The following is a 22904-nucleotide window of genomic DNA, read 5'->3' on the forward strand; positions in this document are numbered from 1 at the left end:
CATTGATATTACTTGAAAGAAAATTGGTTCCTGAAGCCTGTAGTCATTGCAGGCAGAATCATGGAGCTCTGTGTTGCTAGGAGTCAGAAACACCTTTTTCTGAGACATTCTGAGGGACTAATAGTCTGGTTTTCTTCTGCACAGAAACAGCTCTCCTCTATGCATTTAATGACCTGATAACCCTTAGACTTCTTGGTGTCTGTGCAACCTGCAGCAGCCTGTCAGAGACATGTAACCAAAATTGGTTCCTTCCTCTCCTGTCAGACTGCTGCTTTGTTGTTTTCATCTCCTCTGTGCTAACAACCCTTCTGTGTAGCATCCTACAAGGTCAATCTCTGGCACTCTCCTTTGGCACATCTTGTGTCATCCTGGTCTCTTCTCTACCTGTACAGCTATGTGTGCTGGGTAAGTGTCTTTTCTGCAGCTCCAACACCTGGAACAACCTTACTTTGTCTCCTGTTGACTCTCTGTCTTATTTCAAATTGTATTTGAAATAGCTTTTCACCTTTGCTATTTCTATTTTTCCTCTTTGCTGCTTGTTGGACTTGTTAGAGGCACTCAGTGAAGCACTTTGGCACGGCTAAAAGACAAGTCCATATACACATGTCCTGTATTAAACTGGAATTCGCAGGCCAGAACAGTTTGTTACTTGATACGTGTTATTGTAAAAGCAAGCAGAGAAGCAGCACTCCCTGTGAGTTCAGAACTGATGCTTCCCTCAACCTGTGCTGGAGGTTGTGTCAAAACTGTTTCTCCATGTTGCAATTAGCCTCAGCAACTTTTAACATACTGATTTTTAAATGCTCTCCATTTTGCAGTGGTTTTCCTCCTTTGCTGTTTGGGACATGTATTAATGAAGAACTGTGAGTGTGAGAGGACAATGTTTCTCATCCTCACAACATAAGAAATGTTTTTGTCATAAGCCATCGCAATGTCAGTGAAGGTTTTCCACTGCACTGGAGAATTCCTGTAGTGTCTCATATTAAACTATGGTAGATAATTCAGCAAGTGTGATGTTGCACCTTACAGCTGAAGTTACAAGCAGTACAATCTGTTTAGCTGTGTAATTTGAACAGGCTGCCTTCCCACAAGGGGAGTTTAGTCTGTGTTAAACAGAAGGCTCTTTCTGCCCTCCTATCCCATTTTATGATGCTACACTTGGTGGCAACAAATTCTGAAAAATTAATGTGTACATGAAGGCAACAATCCATATATTTTCTTTCTTTCATGAGTTTTGTGCAAAGGCTATTGTTCAGGATTTGAGCTTGTTTGATACTACACACTTTCTTGGCCTGAGAAGTGTCTGGTTAGTGAAACTCCTTGTTAGTTTTCTTCAGATTTATTAGTGGTGGCTGCTGTGACTGATGACAAAATGAATCTCCTCCAAGATGGTCAAGCAAAACGGTATACTTAAGCAAACATCTGTAGTACGATGTGTACAAATTGCTGGCATGAAATTGTGCCTCTCATTACTGTAATAACTGCTGACATCATGCTTTCTTGCTAATATACAGGTTACATGCATGAAGCTATATAAAACAGAGGTTAGAGTACTAGGTAATTGATGGCACTTTCTTCATTCTTTGAATGATTTGGATAATTCAGGGTCTGGTGTTGACAACAATTCTTCTATATAAAGACAGCTACAGTGCAGGTTCTTCAAACTACTTCCCATATACCCAGAAAACTCAGAAATAAAAGAGAGCAAGAGCTAGGTTTACAGACCAGCCCTTGGTAAAGATTTGCTTGTGCTATGTGTCTTTTCTAGGAAGCAGCTAGCCAGATTCTATTGGTCTTCGCAACTCAAAGGGGAGTGATGGCTTCTACCAAATGCAAAATTCTGTATGTATAAACTGAGTATAAAATAATGTAGCATATGCATGTACATGTGCATAGAAGACTATGTATTATAGACTTACTAGAATTATCATAGAACAGGCTACAGAGGCATAGCTGTTATTCTCTCACAAGTGTAAGTAGGTGTATAATTCTAGTTTTGAGCCAAACGAGTTTGTGATTTAGCCTGGCTGTTGCTACAAAAACTTCATAACAGAGCATGCTGTAGAATCGGTAAAATGGGTCATTTATTATATTTATGTATAAACAACTTATTTGTATTCATAGTAGATTGTCTCCACAAATCTATTCTTGTCTCAGAGCCAAATAGAAATTTAATGTCATTGTTACGTTTAGGTGAACATCACGCTCTTATATTCCCCTCTGTTTGGCCTTGAATAAAAATCAGAGCAACAATAATATAAATGGTATGAAAGTAGTCATGAACAGTAGCCCATCTGTACTGGACAGAATTCTACAAATCAATTAGATGGTCATAAAAAGCTAATCAGATGTGGATGAATCAACTGTGGAAATAAAATAGATTGAACTCTTATGTTTATTGTTCATGTAGAACCCTTTTTAATAATCAAGATGGGTAAATTACAGTAATTAACCTTTAAAAATTTAGATGATTTCTAAATAATAACTTCAAACAATGCCTATTCTTTTCATTGTTATTTTTAAGTGTTTTCCCCATGACAAGGCAGTTTCATTACAAGATCTACAGAGGCAGTTGTTTTGTCATTGTGTTTTCTTTTTTCTTATTTCTCAGTCATTAGACTTTCTACAGTACATAGTCCCACCTCTCCCCCATCAGATAGCACTTGAAGTCAGAAGCAATCAAATTCATATATCCTAGGAAGCAATATTAAGAAAACTTGTCTCCTGGAGACCACTTGAGTTGAGTCTCACTGCTCTTGGGCAGGATAGATTATCTGACAGGTCACCAAATCCTATTCCTAGCCATAGGAGCATCTTCTCTGGGTTAGGGCAATGGTGGCAGCAAGGCAATGTGTAGCCCAAGGTTTTTGGACAGGTTGCCTGGATCCTTAGCAACCCACAGGGCTGGGGATATTTTCATGCACTTTCTGCCATACTTTGAGGCAGCAAGGAATTGTGAGAGGATTATATGGGTTCATGCCATAGCATGACTGAAGAGAGATCCCTACAGCTACAGAAGCCTGGAGTACCCAGTAAGTCTTCAACAAGAAGGGTTAGGGCAAACAATTGCTTTTATGGGGGGAGGGAAAAAGTTATCTATAAGGGAATCTTTCTGTAGACTTTTTTTTACCTCCTCAAAGCCCTCTCTTCAGGTCTTAATTCAGGAGAGGATGGCTCAGCATCTGTTAGTGTAGAAATCACTTTCTTTGTTCTCACTGGTGCAAATTATTTGTAAACTGGTCAAATATATTTTTATTCAGTATTTTGACTACTTGTCCTTCAAATAATTCAGCTTTAGCATTCTGGGGTTAAAATTTCTCAGTGGTGTTGTAACATCTTAATTAAAACAAAAGAGATAACTTATGATGTATTAAAAATAAATAAATAATCCAGTACTGATCACAATACATTGGATGGAATGGTGAATGGTTTGAGTTTCCTAAATTACTGATATTACCTGCTGATATGAGGGCTGTTCAAAAGGGCACTTCACTTTTGGGTTTATTTATTAAAATCCTGCACTCAACTGTAAGAAATTAGCCTCCTAGAGATGAATCGCTCCCTACTCAGAGGAGCCTGAAGCAAGGAAACCAATCATGCACACACTGCAGAACTGCACAGTAACACAAGCTCCAATGTTTTACTACATCTCTCACACAAGGTGCCAAACAGCAGTGTGAAGCATTCCTAAGGGAGACAAATGTTCTTGGCTTAAAAGTGATGCTCTTAGATATTTTCCTCGAATAATTCATGCCAAATTTACAGTGCTGTACAATTATCCATTTTGTTACTGGAAGCCCTTAATAACTGAGATGAAGTGTGAAACACAGGCTACTGGACTCAGACAAAACCTAGAAAGATCACTAGATGAGCTTTCAGTTAAGCATAAATAAGGAGACGGAATGTCTCATTTTATCTGTGAATTTTACATATTGAAGCTGGGATTACAGTCTGTCTTGAGTTCTTGCAGAATAAAGCTATCCTTTCAGTTCTTGGTTAGCTACAGAGATTTTTAGCTTTTCCTTTAAAGCCTGCACCTTGAAAAGGCAAAAGAGATGCAGCTCAGGTAAATGCTTTGGCAGCCTGGAATGCTTTGCAATCTCTCTCCAGCAGGACATAATTTGGTCAATCTCTCTTTCCCATCTAGTTTACAGCACAGTAAGCTTGCTGGTTTTGGTAGCATGGAATAGTTGTACACTAGAAAAATGGTAAACCTATGCTGGGTAATTACGCAACGCAATTCCTAATTGCCTGGAATTTTAATACATATAGATTGGAAATGTATGGGAAAGGTGCACAGAATTTCCTCTGGACCTTGTGATATATGATCCTGCAATGGGTTTCAGTTGTGTTCAGTGCAAGAGTTCCTCACTGGGGAAACTTTCTATACAGAACTAATATTGTGTAACCCATTGAAAAAAAAATGGCCAGTCTCTTCGCAAACGAAGAACCGGGGAAGGTCTTTCCACCTTCCAGCCTGTGCATTGGACTTTTTAGGTGAGACACAGTGTGCGCGGAACTGAGCCCACCCTTTAATCCTGAGGTTCATCTGCCGGGGCCAAGCACGCTTGGACAGTGGCAGCAAGGTCCTCAGGACGTAGATGGATTGCCTTACAGGGCTAGCGAGCTCCATCTGCCCGGGGAGTGTCCTAACCGGGAATTGAACCCAGATCTCAGCGTTGACAACGCTGTGGTTTAGCCACTGCACCACCAGGGACACTCTGTGTAACCCATTACTGGGATTATGTATGCTGGAGGATGGTGAAATGGACCACACAAGAGACATACAAAAATGCATCTGTACAGTTTTATCTATGTATAAGTTCTTTTCTAGAGTGAATAAGCACATCTACCACTTCTTCATACAGTTCAAATTCAAACCTGGCCTTTTGCCAAGTAAGAGATGTTTCCATAGGAAGCAGCAGCCACAGCAGTGCTTCTCAGAAGACAGGCCTCTGGGTGCCAGGAGCAGCCTGACAAGAAAACATTATATAAGGGAAGTTATCCTCAGTGTTACGTATCTCTAGCTGGAAGCGGAGAAGGAAAAGATATGAGTAACAAAGATATAAAGTTCCCTACTTAAGGGCACTTCCATGCATCCTTTTGAAGGCAAGAGTGTAGCTCAGCCCAACATCACTAAAAAGGTGTTGGTCAAGCTGTTGAGACATGTCAACAACACAGTAAATACTACTTCTGTATTTACTTCATCTGCAAGCTACCTTTCAGACTACATCAGCTACTGCAGCCCCACTTCTCAGCCAGCACTGTAGTGCTTCAGGTGCAGAGAAAGAACAGCATAATTGGTAGTTCTGGAGAATGGATGGTGTAAGAGGTCTATCCTGCATCCACTTTATTAGGGGGCTGTGGTGGATTGGGTATCTCACTTCTTTCTGAAGAAACAGTCTCTACAGTAGAAGTTAATTGTAGGAGGTCAAGCCCAAAGAGACAAGCAAACAAGGATAAACTGGTTAAGACCATTAGTATTGAACACGAGAAGAGTCTTGTTCCTCTGTTCCTTTATGCATACAAGTCACCTGGCAGAGGCAGGAAAACTTCCAACAGCTGGGCAGCCCTCTGAAATATGCAAGTATTTAACATCTGGCTCAGAGCAGAGAATATCTTTCCAATGATTTTTTATAGTACAGGAACACTGGCACTAAGCAGTCAAGAAATTAAGAACTTGAAACCAAAGAATGGCAAAGGACTAGTAACAAAGCAAGACAAATACCATGACATTTTTCAAGCTTATCCATAGCAAGTTATTTGATAAATTATATAGGGTTATTACCATTCAGAGTACATCCATCATCATCTCCTTAGCTATTGTCATGCTACAATGTATCTTCATTGTGCTTTTAAACCTTAACTGCTATGTTGCTGCCATGTTAATAGAGAAGGAGAGTTCCATGGCAAGAGATCTTTCAAGTAGCAGGCAATTCACTACCAAAAAAGCCACTTTGAAACTGCTAATGCAGTCTTTGTAACCAGTCTCTCTTGAGGAAATCACCTTCCCAGAAGCATTAGCTGCAGTTGCTACAACAAATGTTAGTCTAGATAAGAACATGGGAATCACAGAAAATGCCTACTATGATTCAAAGACTGTGTCCAGTCAGTGCTGCTCATAACACCTGTCACAGACAGTGATACAGGGACATCAATGGCATGATTGCTGTAAGCAGAGTAGTTAACATAAAACTCCCTCTGCAACAGTTACTTCTCTTCTAAATTGGAATAAAGACAGTAAATAAAGAACTTGTATAAATAAAAAATGGTTTATTAAAACAAACAAAACCAAAGTGTCACAACCAAATCACTTCAGTGTGAAGGCAAAGGTCTGACTTTATTTAAACTACATAGGCAGCATCCATGCTTCAAAAGTCATGTAAGCATGCAAACAGAAGGGAAATTGGTGCCTTGCTGGCATGCTCCTCAAAATCTCCCCTCTTTAGAACATATTGAGGTTTTTCAGCAGAGTATGAAGTTTGAATTCACACAGGACACTGAGGAAATGAGGAACTGTTGTTTTTATTTACACATATAGGATTTCCATAACCACCTGTCAAACAAATGCAATTTGCGGCATTTCTAACAGCTGTGAAAATGGCAAAAAATACAGGAAAAAAATGCAGGTAAGCATGCATACTGCAAGGTTTTTTGCAATCTTTTTTCCCTGAAGACAGTTTACTTCTGAGGAAGTATTTAATTTTTTTTCACAAGTATATGCAAACTACTTCGGTGAAAAGTACTCAAAAGAAAGCCCTTTTAAATACTTAGTCATAAAGAATTACATGAGAGATATAGCTTTTGTATGCAGGTTAAGACTTTCCAGATACGAACAATGCTGCAATCCTCCTTTACAACAGAAGGGAATGGATTATTAGAATGATATTCCTGAAACATTCTTCATTTTAAAGTAACTATTTCATTAATAAGAATGCTTTTAAATGAGTTATTATGAAAGAAAGCTTTCAAGATCATTATCTTTCAAGGAGCTTATATGCATACTTGCTCTTCATTGCTAAAGTCATACCCAATGCACACTACTCAAGTCTATGGTTTATGTGTAAAGCATGATGAAGATTCTGAAAAGATTTTTTTTATCGAAGAAACTGCTCAGGCTCCTTGGACTTGGTTTCTTTCGTTTTCCTCAGTAATGCCTGTTTTATAGCATTGATCTTCTCATCAAGTTCAGCCAATGAATAGTTCTGCTAAAAGAACAAAATAAAAATCACAATCATTTACATCTTGTAATTGCTAGAGAAGTGGCCTAGCACTTGATACTGGAGGTCACTGCATATTGCACAAAGTGACAGAAATACTTTTGCAGAATTGTCTGAATCTAGTCTTTGGCTATTTAAACATGAAAAAAAAAAAAAAAAAAGAATGTAAACTTAGAAGAAACAGACAGTCCTAATCATGGATCAATTGATATATCCATGCTACTTCTGTTAGATGCTTGTTTAGTCTGCTCATAAAAAACCAAGAAATCCTTTGATGTTAAAGCACCGGATGAGATTATATAGATCTCGCAGAACATGGGCTTTACAGCTGAAGGGTTTTTTCCTATTGTCCAACATCAAGCTCCTCTGTGCCTACTTAACTTGATGATATTTCGATGTCTTCTTACACAAACTGGTCATCATCCTTTTTATAAAAATAATTCACCCTATGCAGCATTTTTTTTTCCTCATGTAAACAAGCCTACTTCCTCAAGTCTAAGATGGCCCACATCCCATTCTAAGCATTGTCCCCAGTCCTTCTGTCTCCAAGTGTGATAGCTGGTAGCAGACAGCGTTCCAGCCACGGTCCCACTTGCTTCAAAGACAACTTCTCTCTTGTGGTCCAAGGCACACGGTTAATACATTCTCTTATGTGATGTGGTTGTGAAAATGGCAAGTTTTACTGACTAAAGTTAGCATCTGCTACAATGTTGGGTCCTTCTTTTGCTGAGCCAGCCATTTCTACTTTTGTCTCTTAATAAACCAATAAAACAAATTGAAAAATAATTTTTAAAATCAACAAAACCCACCAAACCACAAAACAAAACCAGAAGGCATTACTGATCAGAATACAGAAATTGCTTGTCACTCCCAGCTTGATTCACATCATTACAGATTTGTTTTATTCTGTCATCCTCCTAACTGATGAAAACACCAGCTTACCCTCATATAGATTGTTAGAAGACTCATTTCATTGTAACATCTATTACCTTTCTGACTCTTTCCCTCTTTATTTGCCAGCAAACTATCCAATACTGACAAAACTATTTCTGAGAACTCAGATATTTGCTTGGTAAAACTTCTGCTTATTTTTCACTCAAAACATCCTAAACTTAAGATAAACAAAAGTTAATAGCACTTACATGGGGAGGTTGAACCTTTCTCCTCTTGCCAGAACAGCTCTGAAGAAAAGACATAATCAAAACATATTTAATGTTGCACTGACAGAGGACCACAAATAATTCTGCAACAACATTGACAAGAGCCTTTAAAGTATAGAAGAACACTGACTGCCATTCCATTAATTAAAGAACTCTTTTTTATAATTAAGTACTTTGGCTCATAAGAAATACTACTGGAGAAAAGTCAGAACCTGTTCAAGCTTCTCCATGCTTGGCATTCAACAGCTACCAATTTAACTGAAGCTTCCTTCAGACAGAATTGAGCTTTGGAAATATTTATGCAAAACTTCAGATAAAATATACTAATTACTGTGCAACACTATTATTGACACCATCACAAATTTTTCTCCAAACCTCATTCTAGAAAAGACCCAAAATATTTTCCATAGAAATTTCAGCTTATGAAAGTGTATGTTTTAACTTATGGTTTTCAACAAGTTGAAGGAATAGCCTCACAAATAAATAACTTTATGGGTCTCCAATACAAATTAAAAAATGAAAAAAATTTATAATATTGCCATTGATTTTTAATTGCTGACTCTTCTTTGGCTGGTCTCAAGGAAGAAGATATAAATTAAAATATGATCAACAGTAAGAGTGATATTCTTACTGTTACATGTGGAAAGAAGAGCAAGATAACTGACAAGAAATTTCTACAGTCAAGTAGAGCCTAATGTAGCAACAACTAATGTTCTCTTTGTCCTGATATACTTTGGTGAGTGAAGGTTAAGGTGTACTATTCAGAAAGAGAACTCTTCCTGAAAACCAGAAACAAACTAACCTAAGTGGTAGACTCGCATGAATCCTTTCAGAAGTTATTCATGTAGCTGATTGTTAGTAATAAAATCATGTACAGAAGCCCAAAAGATTTCAGCTGATTTAAGCCACTAATGATTTGTATCAAAATCAAAACTTCAGTCAATTTTCTTGACATAAGAAACACTTCAGATTTTAGGGCAGAGGGGAGAAATCCAACCTCTGAGATATATTTCTTATGAATTAGTTCAGCTTGGGTGGATGCAACTTTTCCCCCCCAACAGATACTATTTTCATTTGAATGAGAAATTAGGTAGATATGAATATGAACTTGACTAGATGGTCAACACGTAATATAACCATTACACCAAGCCAGAGCTGTCTATTAAAAGTGTCTGCCCTACAACTCTTAAGTTTTTCTCTGTACATCAAAGATTTAAGCAAAAAAGGCCCAAATGCAATTGGGTATATCAAAAGAAGGTGAGAGAATTTCTTACTACAGATTGAAAATATTCAGGAGACAGTCCTTCCAGCTCAAGGATTTTATCTTCAAGCTTCTTAATTCTCTGATAAATGTCTCTTGGTACTGGACCACCTAAATACACCAGTACAAACAAAGAAATCAGGAAAAGCTCTTGAGTAACTTTTTAAACTAAAAATTGCAAATTTGACATGTGAATTTTTCAAGACCAGCTATCAACCAGTAGCTGAAACAAAATAAATGGATGGGATAACAAAAGGAAGGATAATTAGTATGATTCAGGGTAAAACCTAATTGATAAGCCAGTGGCAGTCACTGAAGGCAATAAGACAACTTCAGCATTTGGCTGAAGTATGTCTGAAAAGATCCCTTGAATAACTAATAAGTCTCACAATGCATTGATCATACATGAAACGTTAGCACTTCAAAACTGACAGCAGCATTAGAGAGGGCAGATAGGATGGCAGAGCACACATGAATTCAGCATTGATATCTAAGATTGTTCTGAAAGAAACCTATCTCCACTGGGCATCAGAGGTTAGAGGACAAGTATGAGTTGTGCTTGACAAAAAAACAGCATTTGCCTGGCCATAGGTGGGAGAACAGGGGTGGGGAATGTGTGTGTCAGATGGAATAAAGGGGGGGGGGGGGAAAGACCAAACAAACAAAAAAGCCCCAAGCTTCCCCAAGAACCAATCCCCACAAAAAACCCCAACCCACAACAAGACCTACAACCACCACAAAGATAACAGCAACAAAAAAAACACCTCAACCCATTTGCTGTATATATACTGTATATACTACAGCAGCTTGAGCTTGTTTCCCCATGTGAAAACAGAACTTACCAAAACATCAGTCTTGGCATCTTACTTACACTACACAGTATACTATAAACTGAAATAACTGTTTATTACAAGTACTGGCTATTTCACTTAAAATGACAGTCTGGTTCTGAACATTGACAACCAAAGCCTTAGTAAACTCTTACTTCTTGTCACCCCTTTCCTTTATTTCTGCGTCTTTTAGACAAGACAATTCTATTCCAGAAACTACTGAAATAACCACTAATGTTTGTGGGGTTTTAGTCATTTTGTCCCTTCAGAGAAACAATTTTTCAGGTAGCTTCCCTCCTTCAGTTCTGCTCTCTACTCAACACTCAGCAGCTACTAATTAAATTGGCTGACCTCTCACTCTTAATATTGCTTTCTCTTAATGTAAAGGGAAAAGAGCACTGCTAGCACTAGAAGAAGCTGTTCTGAGAAACAGCAGGTGAGTCAAGATTAACTCTTCTGTTGCCAGAAACAAAAACTGCTGAGCAGGTAGGTCAGGCATGTTACCTGCTCAGATTATTACTTTTCCCACAGCTGCTGGGATAAGCATCAAATAATCTTGAGAACTTCCCCATGGATGCTGATTTGGACAGCAGTTGAGTTGGTATTGCACACTTTCATCTTCTTACCCTATACTGTAGTTAAGCTGACCTGTTCCTTCAAACAAAATTATCTATCATCTATTATAGGCACAGTGTGGAAGCAAGGACCCCTCCTCAACTACCTCCAATCATTATCCCAAATACACACAAACTGCAGAGCTACTACACATTGTCACCCTAATACTGGTCAGCCACTTCCAAATTTTATTTCCATTCACAAAAGTCAGCTTATTTTTCAGACAGCTATACAGCTAAGCATGAAGCTCCGACTGCTGCCTCAACTGTACCCAGGCATATCCTACTCTCCTTGCTGCCAGAGGACTTTAATACAGTAGATATTCAGAGGAATCTAGTAATCTAGTGAATGTTCACCATAATCCTAGAGAACGGGTTGGTATCTATTCAGTATTCAGAAGACAAAAAAGTCAAGTGTGTCTGCAGTGTGATGTGTAGAAATTTCACTTTACTAGATGAAGATCTGGGCTTCTGTTCTGTTTTGTAAACAATTTTCAAGAAAAATACAAATTCCTCCTTGACAAGTGCCTCACTGATTTATATTATAAAAAACTGGGGCTGTGGTAAGGAAAACAACTACCTAAAACACGTCAGTAGCCTGGTGGCTACAGCATTTATTTTAGTGAAAGGTGGGGACCCAGTTTGCATGGCTTAAGTACTGAAAACAAGCTTCCCAGATTCTGAGAAATAAGCTTTACACCTGATTATTTCAAGAATCATCCACTATTAGGAAAAGCTTTCAGTTGTTCTCTGGGTTGATTCTACCCTCAGATCACAAGTTATCCATGATGCAGCACTGAGTCCTAACCTCAGCTTTTCCTGTTCAGTGGGTGAAGACAGGACGACTCTGGCGGCTATGAAGAACTCCTACCACCAAATATTCCACATTGTCTTAAATCCTGTTCTGAAGTGCCTCTCTCATTTGCCACCACATAAAGTGTACATTTACTAACTCAGCATCCCAATTTGGGCTTAAACCTGGGTACATGGGGTGACTAAACCCTTCAGTGGATCTACCCAGTATTTTCCAGTAACAATTTTTATAGACTTTCCCTGTTTTACCACAGTAATGATAACTGTAGTATAAACTGGCACACCAATATCAAAATTAAAACATGATACAAACCTGACTGTAACCGTAAATGTGCTTCAATGTTTTGCAATCTCTCCTCAACAGCTTGGTTTCCACAATCATGCATGTGTAGGCTGGCTTTGTGACTAGACCCAAGTGCTCCTTCAGACCTAGTCTGAGGTCCATATGTATTTACTACCCTAGAAACTAGGTAAAGAAAACACAAATTTTATACATGAAACATATATATATATATATATATATATATATATAAGAATCAAAATATTCAAACATGAAAACCTGTGTTAAATCAATTTCACACAAGTCTCTCATATGAAAGGTCCCACATGCATTAAGAACAAAAGTTGAAGTAAAAGTTCTTTTCCTATTTTTTTGCATTAGCAACTAAACAAAACAAAAATCTAGGACTTTACTTTGCATACCTAAAAGAATTACTCAGACATTCACATAGAATAGCAGTATCAAGAATTTGTCATCAGCTGCTGATAAATAGCAGAAACCTTGATATCTATGTCAGCAGTTGCACATGTGAGCTGTTGTGAATGCAAAGAAGAGGCCAGACCAAATATTACAGGAAGCATCATAAATACACGAAGACATGGGCAGGTAAACAACTAGAAGAACCAGTACGAACCTCAGCAAGGAAGTTCACTTCTAATCTTTGTTATTTGGGTAAAAGCTTTAGTGACTCTACAGCTGATTCTGGATCTAACTTTTACCCATGCTGAGCCATGTCTTCATCAGATAATTTTGATCACTTCTCTTTATGTCACAGTCATTTTTTAAGTCTTTCCTGATACAACTGCTGCAGCGTACTGTAGACTTAAAGGCTTTGCTGACAGCTCCAGACACTGAAGCACACACACACACACCCCTTCTTACTCAATATTTCATGAAGGCTACATGCTACATTCTTGCTTTAGTTTATGCTGGTTTTATTTCCAATTCCTTTCTATTCTGTCTATTCATGTTTCAGTTATGAACTGTTCCTTGAAGTGCAAACCATCACAATGAGTCCGTTTTTTAAACTGAGTGCACCACAGTAGTGAAAGATTATAAAATCAAACTCACTTTCCCATCTCCCTCTTAGCTCACCAGACCTTTCAATACCTATCATTGTGCTTCACAGTATTATTCTGAATTATATAATTCAGAACAATTAATTGGTTTTTAGAACCAATATCAAGTGGATAACTGAATACTACCTCTCTCAAAGTAGAGACGAGGGTTTCATTCTCATTTTGGTTTTTTTTTTTTTTTTTTTTTTTTTTTTTTTTTTTTTTTTTTTTTTTTTTTTTTTTTTTTTTTTTTTTTTTTTTTTTTGTTTGTTTTGTTTTGTTTTTTAACAGGGTAAGTCGTGTACACCTAGAGAGCAGCACATGAAGAAGCAGTATTTTATATATAACTTCTGTTGGACAACTATTTCTATACTATTTACTCTTTTCTGAAAGTTAATGCAGTGGTAAACTTGTCACTTCCTGTCACTTCCCATAAACCTATGTCTTGGAACTTTCACTGTGTCCCAAAACTATTTTCTATTTCAATACATTACACCAATAATGAACAGTACTCTATTTAATTTCCATTCACTAACTGAACTTCTGGCTTCACCTTCAAAGAAAAGCTAAGAATTGTTCAGCTTCTCTGCCCTGCTTTATCTTTTGCACATTTCCTTTCAGACAATGAAAACAGGCTATTTTGTTTTGGTCTTTAGTGCCTAACCCTTAGTTTAGTGAAGCAGATAGATTGAAAACCTTGGAGACATAACTGAAGATGTCAAATTATTCACTAGAGTAAAAAATCAGTAAGTTTGTATTTTTGAGCATTATACAAAAAGTTCTGAAGTAAAAAATTCATCAATGCTATTATATTTGGACAATTAATAAAACTGGTATTAGAAGATTTGCTTACCCTTTATATGGCTTTTAAATCCAGGATAGGGTGTGAAAATTGCATCTGTTCTGGCACAGCTATTTTCTAAATAAATAATAATATAGAAAATTAGGTCCTAATTATGCATTTATAATTGAAAATATTCTAACCACCATCAGCTCTGATGCTTTTAACAAATCTAATTAAAATGTTTCAGACAATAAAAACCATCAGATATACTTCATTCATTCTATAAAAACTTGGCCATTAATAGTTTCATACACTTGCATGGACCTACTGGTTTTATTGGATAAGTCTCTCATATAAATGTGTGCACACATGTGCATAAAAGTTTACTGGATCAGGACTAAATTTACATGGTTCTAACTTCTCACTGTGTTTCTCTGTAACTTATTTCTTTCTTCCTGTACAGAAGCCTTTTTCCTGCTTACTAGTGTTATTTTGGTTTTATGCCCTTTTCTGAAACCATTCTCCTATTTTTAGACTGATCTAGCATACTCATCAGCATTCTTTTCTAAGCCTTCCTGCATTTATTCTGATGCCTGTGATTTATTGCATTTGTTAGCCATAAAAACCTACAGTAGAGACCATCTCAGTTTATTCTAATGTTTACATTTTAAACTGTGTTCATATAAATTAAAGCTTTACATGTATTTTATTATGTCTGAACATATCAAGAAATATCTTACAATTTCTTCTGTATGTAATTAACAATTTCAAGAATCAGTATTTTACTATCTAGCATATTCTACTAGACTTCATAAGTCATTTGAATTCCAACTAACATTCAAGGAATTAAACTAAGAAGCTTATGGAACAATACACATTGATCTCCAAGAGCATAAGTACATTAGAGAGACAATGCACATCTGGGTTCACAGGTACTTAGAAAATGTCTTCATACCACTTACGTATCTAAAAGTGTCCTCACTTGTAAGATGCATTTGCCTACACGGTTACTGATTGTGTAAACGGAATCCAGTCTACTAGATGGATTTAAGATTGTTTGGTTACAGATACAGCCAATTATACCAGGTAGTGTATGTAAAACACCAACAGCATGAGCAATGTTAAAAGGAAAAAGCTTTTCTAAGTAGCTAGTAATTCAAATTGATTGTAAAAATACTTCTTTTTAATTTAACTAGCATTAAATTAACTTCAGTTGGGATATGCAATTCACAAGACATTTCTGAATTGCAATTCCATTTACTTTGGAGGAACACCTAGTTAAGCACTGGGAACAATTACTACAAAATCATCTGATCTACGATAGAAATTCTTAAAATGAACACAATAATAGCTATAATCTTTCTGTATGAGATGCATTAAATACGCATTAAATATCCAGTGACTACTTTGTTTTTCTGACAACTGCAGTGCACATGCAAGTTCCTAATTTTAAAGCAAAGTTACTCATAAAAGAAAGTTCAGTTTTAAATATAGATTAGTGCTTTTGAAAATAAAAAATTAATAAAGAAAAAAACCCACACAACTTAAATTGCTATGAAGATTAAAGTCTGGCTAGCCAGTTACCTTGATTACAATCAATAACATTGCAAAATTCCCTGACATTATTTTCATTGATCTCAGCTTGTTTCCTCTCGATGAAGGCTGATATCCGCCTGTCAATCTGCAGGTAATAAACATGATGGCATATATCTACTTCATTCTTTAAATTTAAAATTTAGAAAGATTTTTTTTCGCTTTTTTGTTTTTAAATTTAGGTAAATCACTTACTTCTGCTTTTCCAGCTTTTATTTGGACCACCTCTGGATCAAAATGAATACGAGAGTCCTTCAGATCTCCCAAGTCATAACTTGGATACTTTTCTTCAGTCTGACAGTTACCACCAAAAATATCTGAACTTGTTTCACAGGTTTGGCTTTCTGTTTTACCTGCAGGTTCAACATGGCCTATATTTTCCTCTTTAATCAAAGCCTGGAGTTTTTCTAAAAGAGGCTGAACAAAGAAAACAGTATGTTAGGGTTAAAAAACACAAAAGTCAAAAAATCCTAAAAACAAAAAGTCAAGTACTATTACAATTTCCCAACAACATCTTCCTCTAACAGAGCACAGTAATAAGATTAGAAAAAAGACTTCCAAATACTGTGCACACCAGGATTATGACCTTTTTGACCTGTGTCTTTTAGAGATTTGCAGAGGAAAACTCCCAAATTTCTGTGACAATCTGTCTGTGCTCCCCTGTTACTAGCTAAATCAAAGCTTCAATCACTGGCATCAATGCCACTTAATTAACATGTCATTCAAATGCTTACTCAGAACAGTAAAGGCTTAGTATTTTTTCCTCCTTAACATGAAAGCCAGTGCTTTTTCACTGTAAAGCCTTTACTTTATCACCACAGCACTACATTCTCCACTTGAAATCACAGTCGCCCAAGTGAATCAGAGAGCACAGACATGAAATATATAGGCATTATCCTGAACACATGCTTTGCTTGACACGGTTGATTATCTACTTAGGTCATGAAATTAAATGAGAGAATGCACTGACATTTGTAGCAGCAAAAATGCTTATTCTACTGCACTAACTCTTACACACGATGTAATAACAAAACCTCAGTACATACATATGCCACTGCCTCTTATCAGTTTCATCTAGTCTGAATATCACAGCTTTATTTTCTCTCTAGTAATTATTTTACTTTTTAAAGACAACATGATTTTTACCAGTCATGTTTCCTTAAATGGAATCAAATTCCTACTTGCAGTGTTCTTACACCTGGATGTAAATTTTACTTCCTTTTTATCTTGCATATTTTCTATTTCTGCTCATCACACCAAAGATTTGGTGGATGTCTGAAAAACAAAGGGTCTTTCTTTTACCTACAGACAAGCAAATACAGAAACTTCCTTTTTCATCCTCTCAGTGCTAGTCACCTGAAATAATTCATTGACTAGCTGAAGCAAAATACTGGTATCCAAATACCCATCTTTTCCATATGAACTATCAAAGCAAAACCCTGCTCAGTTATTAGCTGACAAACTGCTAAACCTCCCTGCCACACAACTAAATTACATGTACTTTTAGCAGGATAGGAAAGTTTCAAATAGTTAAAAGAAATGACAGTAATGGTGACTGGCTACTTGGCAAGATGAGACATTAATGTCAAAGAAATTACTCTTAAAAAAAAAAAAAAACTACACTGAAAATATATTTAATTGCAGTAAGACACTCCAGGATGTGTCATGCTGGGATAATGCCACTTCTTGAACCACTGAAAGCACTCTATGAGCCTCAAAACTCACCCAACGCATGGAATCATTATCATAGCACGACACACACCTGCCGTGTCTTATTGCTTAATTATAACCCACCATAGATGGAAATGTATCACATTTACAATGCAAGTCTAGAAATCAATGAGGCTGCATTTATTCAGCCTGCTCACCTACAGTGGCTATTCTCAACACTAATCTGAAAAATCCGTAAGTGTGAGTACCTATGGAGTACAGCGGAATCCCAAGCACTTAATACTTTTGCATTCCTTTTTTGTTGAAAAGAGCAAAGTAAGATCAAAATTACTAAAATTTTACAGTTTAGATAATATAACTACTTTCAGTTGTTGACCACTTTTGTCAAGTCAAATGTGTCCCATGAAATATTTACCTGTAAACATAAAATATGCTGCTGAAGTGCACTGAAGAGCAGTGCTGGCTGAAGTGCTGATGTGCTCTGAAGCTTGCTCCAATCGATTACAACTTTCACAATATCGTCTCCGAGGTTAAGCTTTAACAAGGCAAAACAAACACAATAAAAAATTATGTTATCTGTATCAACACCACAGAACTATATAAGACTTCTACAACACAACAATTACGCTCAGTCTCATAAAGACCCACCCCCTTTTTATATGAGAACATTGGAAAGGTTTGATATAAATTACATACCACATACATGGTATGTGTAGAGTATATTCAAAAATTGAAAATTCCTTACTAACTCATACTGTCATTGTATTAATTTGGTCCTTAGCTTTATTCAATTAATTATTGTACAAAAACATACCATTTATGTTGATCCTTCGTACCGATTTTTAATAGATGCTAGAACCACCAGTAGGAAGAAACATGCATCCAGGATGGCAATCTCCTGTACGTTTATGTAGTTTATTCTGAGATTTGTAAGACTATCTATGCCTGCATGATCATTGATGTGGCACCATGCCACATTCTTGAATTTTTTACTCACTGCTAATCCAAAGGAAGCTTTGCATTAAAAAGTGCATAAAAATAAATATTTAAAAAGTCTCAAGGTTAAACAAACTCTAGACTACACAACACCACTATCAAACCCATTTCCAAACCACACTATTTTCCTGTATATGCATTTGGATCAAAATAACAATTGCCACAGTCTATTCTCTTTGCCAAGGAATTGCAATGTTTAACTCCCAAAGCAACAAACACATATAGTGAATCTGAAGTTTTATTTAAAAGAACTAAGTATCTTTTATAAGCTAAAAATAAACTTTCACTTTCTAATACAAAGTCAATTGTTCATGATCACTAATTAACTACACACTTTCCCAGCCACCTTCACCATTTTTATTATTATACTAAAGCTCAAGATCTTGAAGCAATGAGCACTTTCATCTCTTAAAGCCAAGTAGGTTGTTCTTCAAACAAACATTCTGCAAGTGATCCCCTAATTCTAAACACAGGTAAAATTCTTGTTTAAAATCAAGAAGACCTACAGGTACTCTGCTTGCCACACTGAATTCCCAATTTATATGCATATTTGTATGTATCCCTCACTCCTCCTTCCATTGAAAAAGGGGGAGTGGGTGAAATAGAAAAAGGTACCTCAGGAAGATGACAAAAGTGACCCTTAACTTATGGTCTAAAGACATCTACCTTCTAACAGCATCAAATATTACGGATGGGAACACAGAAAGCATATGCACTTGTTTCCTGAATCCACCACAGAGTACAAAGAAACAATGACAAATGAAGACTGCCTCCATCATTCTGAAGGCAAAGCTGTGGATGATAAGTTGTTCCACATGAGTTATCACAATTTTGTATGTAAAGAACTATAAGCCTGAGCCTTCCTTCTCCAGTTAAAGATGAGCCTTTTTAAATCCAGCAGTAGTTCCCAAATTACACAGCAAAGAAGACAGTCTTGACTAGATATATAATGTATTTTAGACAATTTTCACACAAACTATTATTCCTGTTTAGTACTTAAGCTACATAGGATGTAGAAAAAGCAATGTTTTAGGAAATAATAAAAATTTTGGACACCTTTCAAAATCAAGAATGTATTTAGAATTTTGTAGAAATAAAATTTACTTTAATAATTAAGCCACTGTGTGTATGTCATCATCTGAAACATGTATTTCTCCACAGAGTTTCTATAGTTAACATCTCCGATATGCTCTATTACAGCCCGCTGTCAGGGTAAAAAAGGTGCAGCTGCGAGTCACTCTAATGAAACAAAACAGAACTCCTACTGCAATTTCCTAATAGGCCTCCTTTTTCAAAAAGAATCAGCTGATGTGTGCCTTCATATCATAGTGTGCCACTACTGTCCAGGTGGTTCAACGTACAGAACCATCAGAACTTCTGACTTAAAATAATTTAGAGGCCAGTAACATTTTAAACTCAGACACTGTTTTTAAATATAATTAAAGAACAAACCCCTCCTGCCTCCAAACAAGTTTCTAGTACAACAGAGTAAGTTCTCAGTGTTTCACATCCCTATACCTATTAGAACTGTGACAAATGGGTTAATAAATTCAGTGTTTTGATAACGTCAAGGCCTTTGTGTGTTTATAAGTCCACAGCCTATTTTGCAGCCATTTACAGGATCGTAAGTCATTTCAGCTCTTTGAAATCTGTTTTATGAAAAACATTGTCACTTGAGTCTTAAAGAACTTTTCAGGACCAGCCATATTGGTTTTATGAGTTGTTAGTCTCAGAAGTCCTCCCAGGCACTGTGTTGCAATTGATTGCTCTAGTAAAAAACGTACTGTGCCAGAAATATTCCTGTTTACAATCTAACCTGCTAGCATAAATCAAACTTAAACTACTTAAACTACTATGACAGACCACAAACTGTGACTGCTAACAATCTGGCACATGCTCACTCATCTCTATAAAAGGAAAATGGGGAAACTGTAGTATCAGTCAAAAAATGCAAGATAGATTGCTGGAGTCAGTAAGTGGGTAAAACACCAGAGTTAAATCTAACTCAGGTGCTGGCAGAGGGTGTGTAACTCAACAGCTGGAAAGGATCTTGACTGAGCAATTAAAATTATTTTCCCAGCTAAGATGGAGCAACCAACCCTTATAGTTCAGTGCAATAGACAGTAAAATGGGTCTGCTGTCATGGAAATAAGACACTTCAAACACCAATGATGACAATTACATTCTGCACCGTAACTAGTGGAACTCTACCAAGGAGACAGAGCAACTCTAAACTGGTTTCACAACTGTCCATGCACATCCAGTTATTTTTAAAAATCACTAAGCTCTCTCCAGTGACATGCTACCTGTAGCAAATTTTGGAGAACAAGTAAGCTACTGAAGAGAGAAAGTAATAGTGTTTAATGTAGTTTTGAAAACAATTAAACTTGTGATGAGTACCCTAGTTAAGAGCTTAGGAAACTTTCCCTTTAGTCTTCTTTGTGTTTTTCATAAACACAGGAGTTGTACGTTTTTACTGACATTAACGTTGTAAGAACAATACTATGAATGACAGGATTACATCTAGATAAACTGAGATTCACTAGTTCTTCAATGGGCACATTTAGAATTTTCACCAGGAAGAATTATGGGGCATTTCATCCTCACTACATAACTAGTTTTCATGTATCTGTGTATTATTATCAAGTTCTTTAGTACTGCACTCCTATTCAAAAGCTAGGATAGTTTTTAACCACTTCAGAGATAGGAAAACTGAGACTCTTACAACTCAATGCCTGAATTTTCAAGCCCTTAATTTGGGACACTATTTGTTTGAAAACTGAGGCAATTACTAGCAGATTTGGAGGTGAGAAGCAAATATAATACAGAGTTCTACACAGATAAGAGGCGAAATACTCTAAAAAATAAGTTCAAATCAGCCAGCAGCTACTACTAAACTGCCTCTGTATCTAAGAGTTCATTCCTGAGTACTTCTGTTACATGAGCATACATTAAGTTACACTAGCTCTTGCAAGTACAGCTCATCATCTGGTCCCAAACCTCTAGAGTGCTAATTTTTGAAGCAAAAGTGTGCTTCTAGTGTTGTCAGAGAACTACATACATGTTTCCATAGTGGGAAATAAATTAATCTGTACATTATTTATAGTAATAGTTGTTACTAAAACCTTGTTCTGATAAGGGCCTCCCACCACTACTGTAACATCTGTTAAATAATTCATAGCTATTATTCAACCTAAAGCAGGTGTTTCACCTTAAATACCACAAAGCAAAGCTCCTTTAAAAATTCTAACCACTGTTTCCCAGTATGTTATTACCAAGGTAGGGCTAACTTCGACCTCCTGATACCTTACACACAGTAACCTTTCAATAGCGATCCAATTCAGAACCGCTGTGAAGATAAAGCAATTACGGAGATTGTAGCTTCCCACGCGAAAGATCACCCGCCAAACTACAAAATCACACGAGACGTCCCGTCATTGCGAGGCAAAGGCGCGGCCCCGGCTGTGAGAGAGCAGCAGCAGCAGCAGCCGGGCCCCTTGGGCTGCCTGGGCCGGGCCGCCGAGGGAGGCCGCCGACACCACTGCCTCGGTAGCCACGCTCCTGCGGGCGGGCGAGAACCGTCAGGAGCGAGGCCGCTCCCTGGTTTAGAGCAGACGTGTGTCCTCTCCAGCGCCGTGCTCTGTCCCTGAAACCCGGGAGGGCCCCGCAGGCTGGAGAAAAGTAGGAGCTCGGGACCCCGAAACGAGGTGAGGTGAGCCGGGCGCAGCGCCAGCCCCGCTCTGGGCCTTCCCCTCCGCCCGCCCCGCACTCACCTGCCCCGCCAGCCCGGCCAGGCAGCGCAGGGCGCTGTTCGCTACCTCGGCGGCCGCGGGATTCGTGTCCGGGACGCAGCCGCCGGGCGGGAACAGGCCGGACGCCGCCGCCGCCGCCGCCGCCGCCGCCGCCGCCGCCATGACGCCGGCACGGGCTGGGCCGCAGCCGCGCTGTCGCGCCGCGATGACGAACCTGCCGCTGGCCCCGCCCCGAGAGCTGATGGACAGGCGCGGTAGCCAATCAGGAGGGCTCTCCGGCCGGTCGGCTCGGGGCGCGTCCCGGGCCCTGCGCGCGCTGCGCGAGCCGCGAGCGGGAATGCCGGGTTGGAACCGCTCCCGTGCCAGGGCACCCTGCTCCCTCACTCTCCTCTTTGCCTCGGGCTCTGTCCTGCCCTGCAGCAGGCTTCCCGGAGCGGTCAGCTCGGGCGCCTGTCGGGCACGCCCGTAGGAGGACAACAAGTGTTTCTTTAAGTGCGTTAAATTGCTGCCCTTGATTCAGCGGTGTTTTTCTGGCTACACCTTCACTCTTTTGTTCTTCTAAGCCTTGACTCTTCTGGCTACAGCAGGGCTGGTTTTAAATCAACCTACAAGATTTGTCACAGTACTCTGATTATGGGGATTGCAAAATTGCGTTCCCTGTAACATGGTCTTAATTCTTTCCTAAAACAGTGTAAGTGTTGACAAAGATCTTCCACCTGATGTTTCTTTTGATACCCTAATTTTGCTCCTCTAACCTTCATGCTTATTCCTGTTCTCTGACACCCTCCTGCCCCCAATATTTTTTTCTTCCATTGGAAGATGGTAAGTGCTGTTGTATATACACAAGTGTTAAAACATTCTTAAATAAAAAT

The 22904-nt window shown here is 38.1% G+C and overlaps 1 protein-coding gene across 1 annotated transcript; it reads right to left on the reverse strand.

Annotated features, from left to right (window-relative positions):
* Positions 1-6276: 6276 nt before the first annotated feature.
* MBIP (MAP3K12 binding inhibitory protein 1) lies at positions 6277-22194 on the reverse strand. The gene is made up of 9 exons (XM_027880685.1): positions 22054-22194; positions 17700-17819; positions 15809-16030; positions 15605-15701; positions 14090-14155; positions 12212-12364; positions 9655-9752; positions 8363-8401; positions 6277-7208 (listed from the first exon to the last, which is right to left on the reverse strand). The coding sequence occupies exons 1-9, from the start codon at positions 22192-22194 to the stop codon at positions 7098-7100; spliced, it is 1047 nt and encodes a 348-aa protein (XP_027736486.1). The 3' UTR covers positions 6277-7097.
* Positions 22195-22904: the final 710 nt, after the last annotated feature.

This window comes from Empidonax traillii, unplaced genomic scaffold (assembly GCF_003031625.1).
Source record: "Empidonax traillii isolate 1590-97213 ecotype Southwest subspecies unplaced genomic scaffold, ASM303162v1 scaffold74:size2480735, whole genome shotgun sequence".
NCBI classification, from domain to species: Eukaryota; Metazoa; Chordata; class Aves; order Passeriformes; family Tyrannidae; genus Empidonax; species Empidonax traillii.

What these genes read in the sequence shown, in the direction of transcription:
- MBIP (XM_027880685.1), bottom strand. Translation starts at nt 22,194, where the DNA reads ATGGCGGCGGCGGCGGCGGCGGCGGCGGCGGCGGCGGCGTCCGGCCTG. An exon ending in TGTTATTGATTGTAATCAAG is followed by an intron (nt 14,156 to 15,604) that starts GTAACTGGCTAG and finishes TTATTTATTTAG; the next exon opens with AAAATAGCTGTGCCAGAACA. An exon ending in ACATTTACGGTTACAGTCAG is followed by an intron (nt 9,753 to 12,211) that starts GTTTGTATCATG and finishes TGGTGTATTTAG; the next exon opens with GTGGTCCAGTACCAAGAGAC.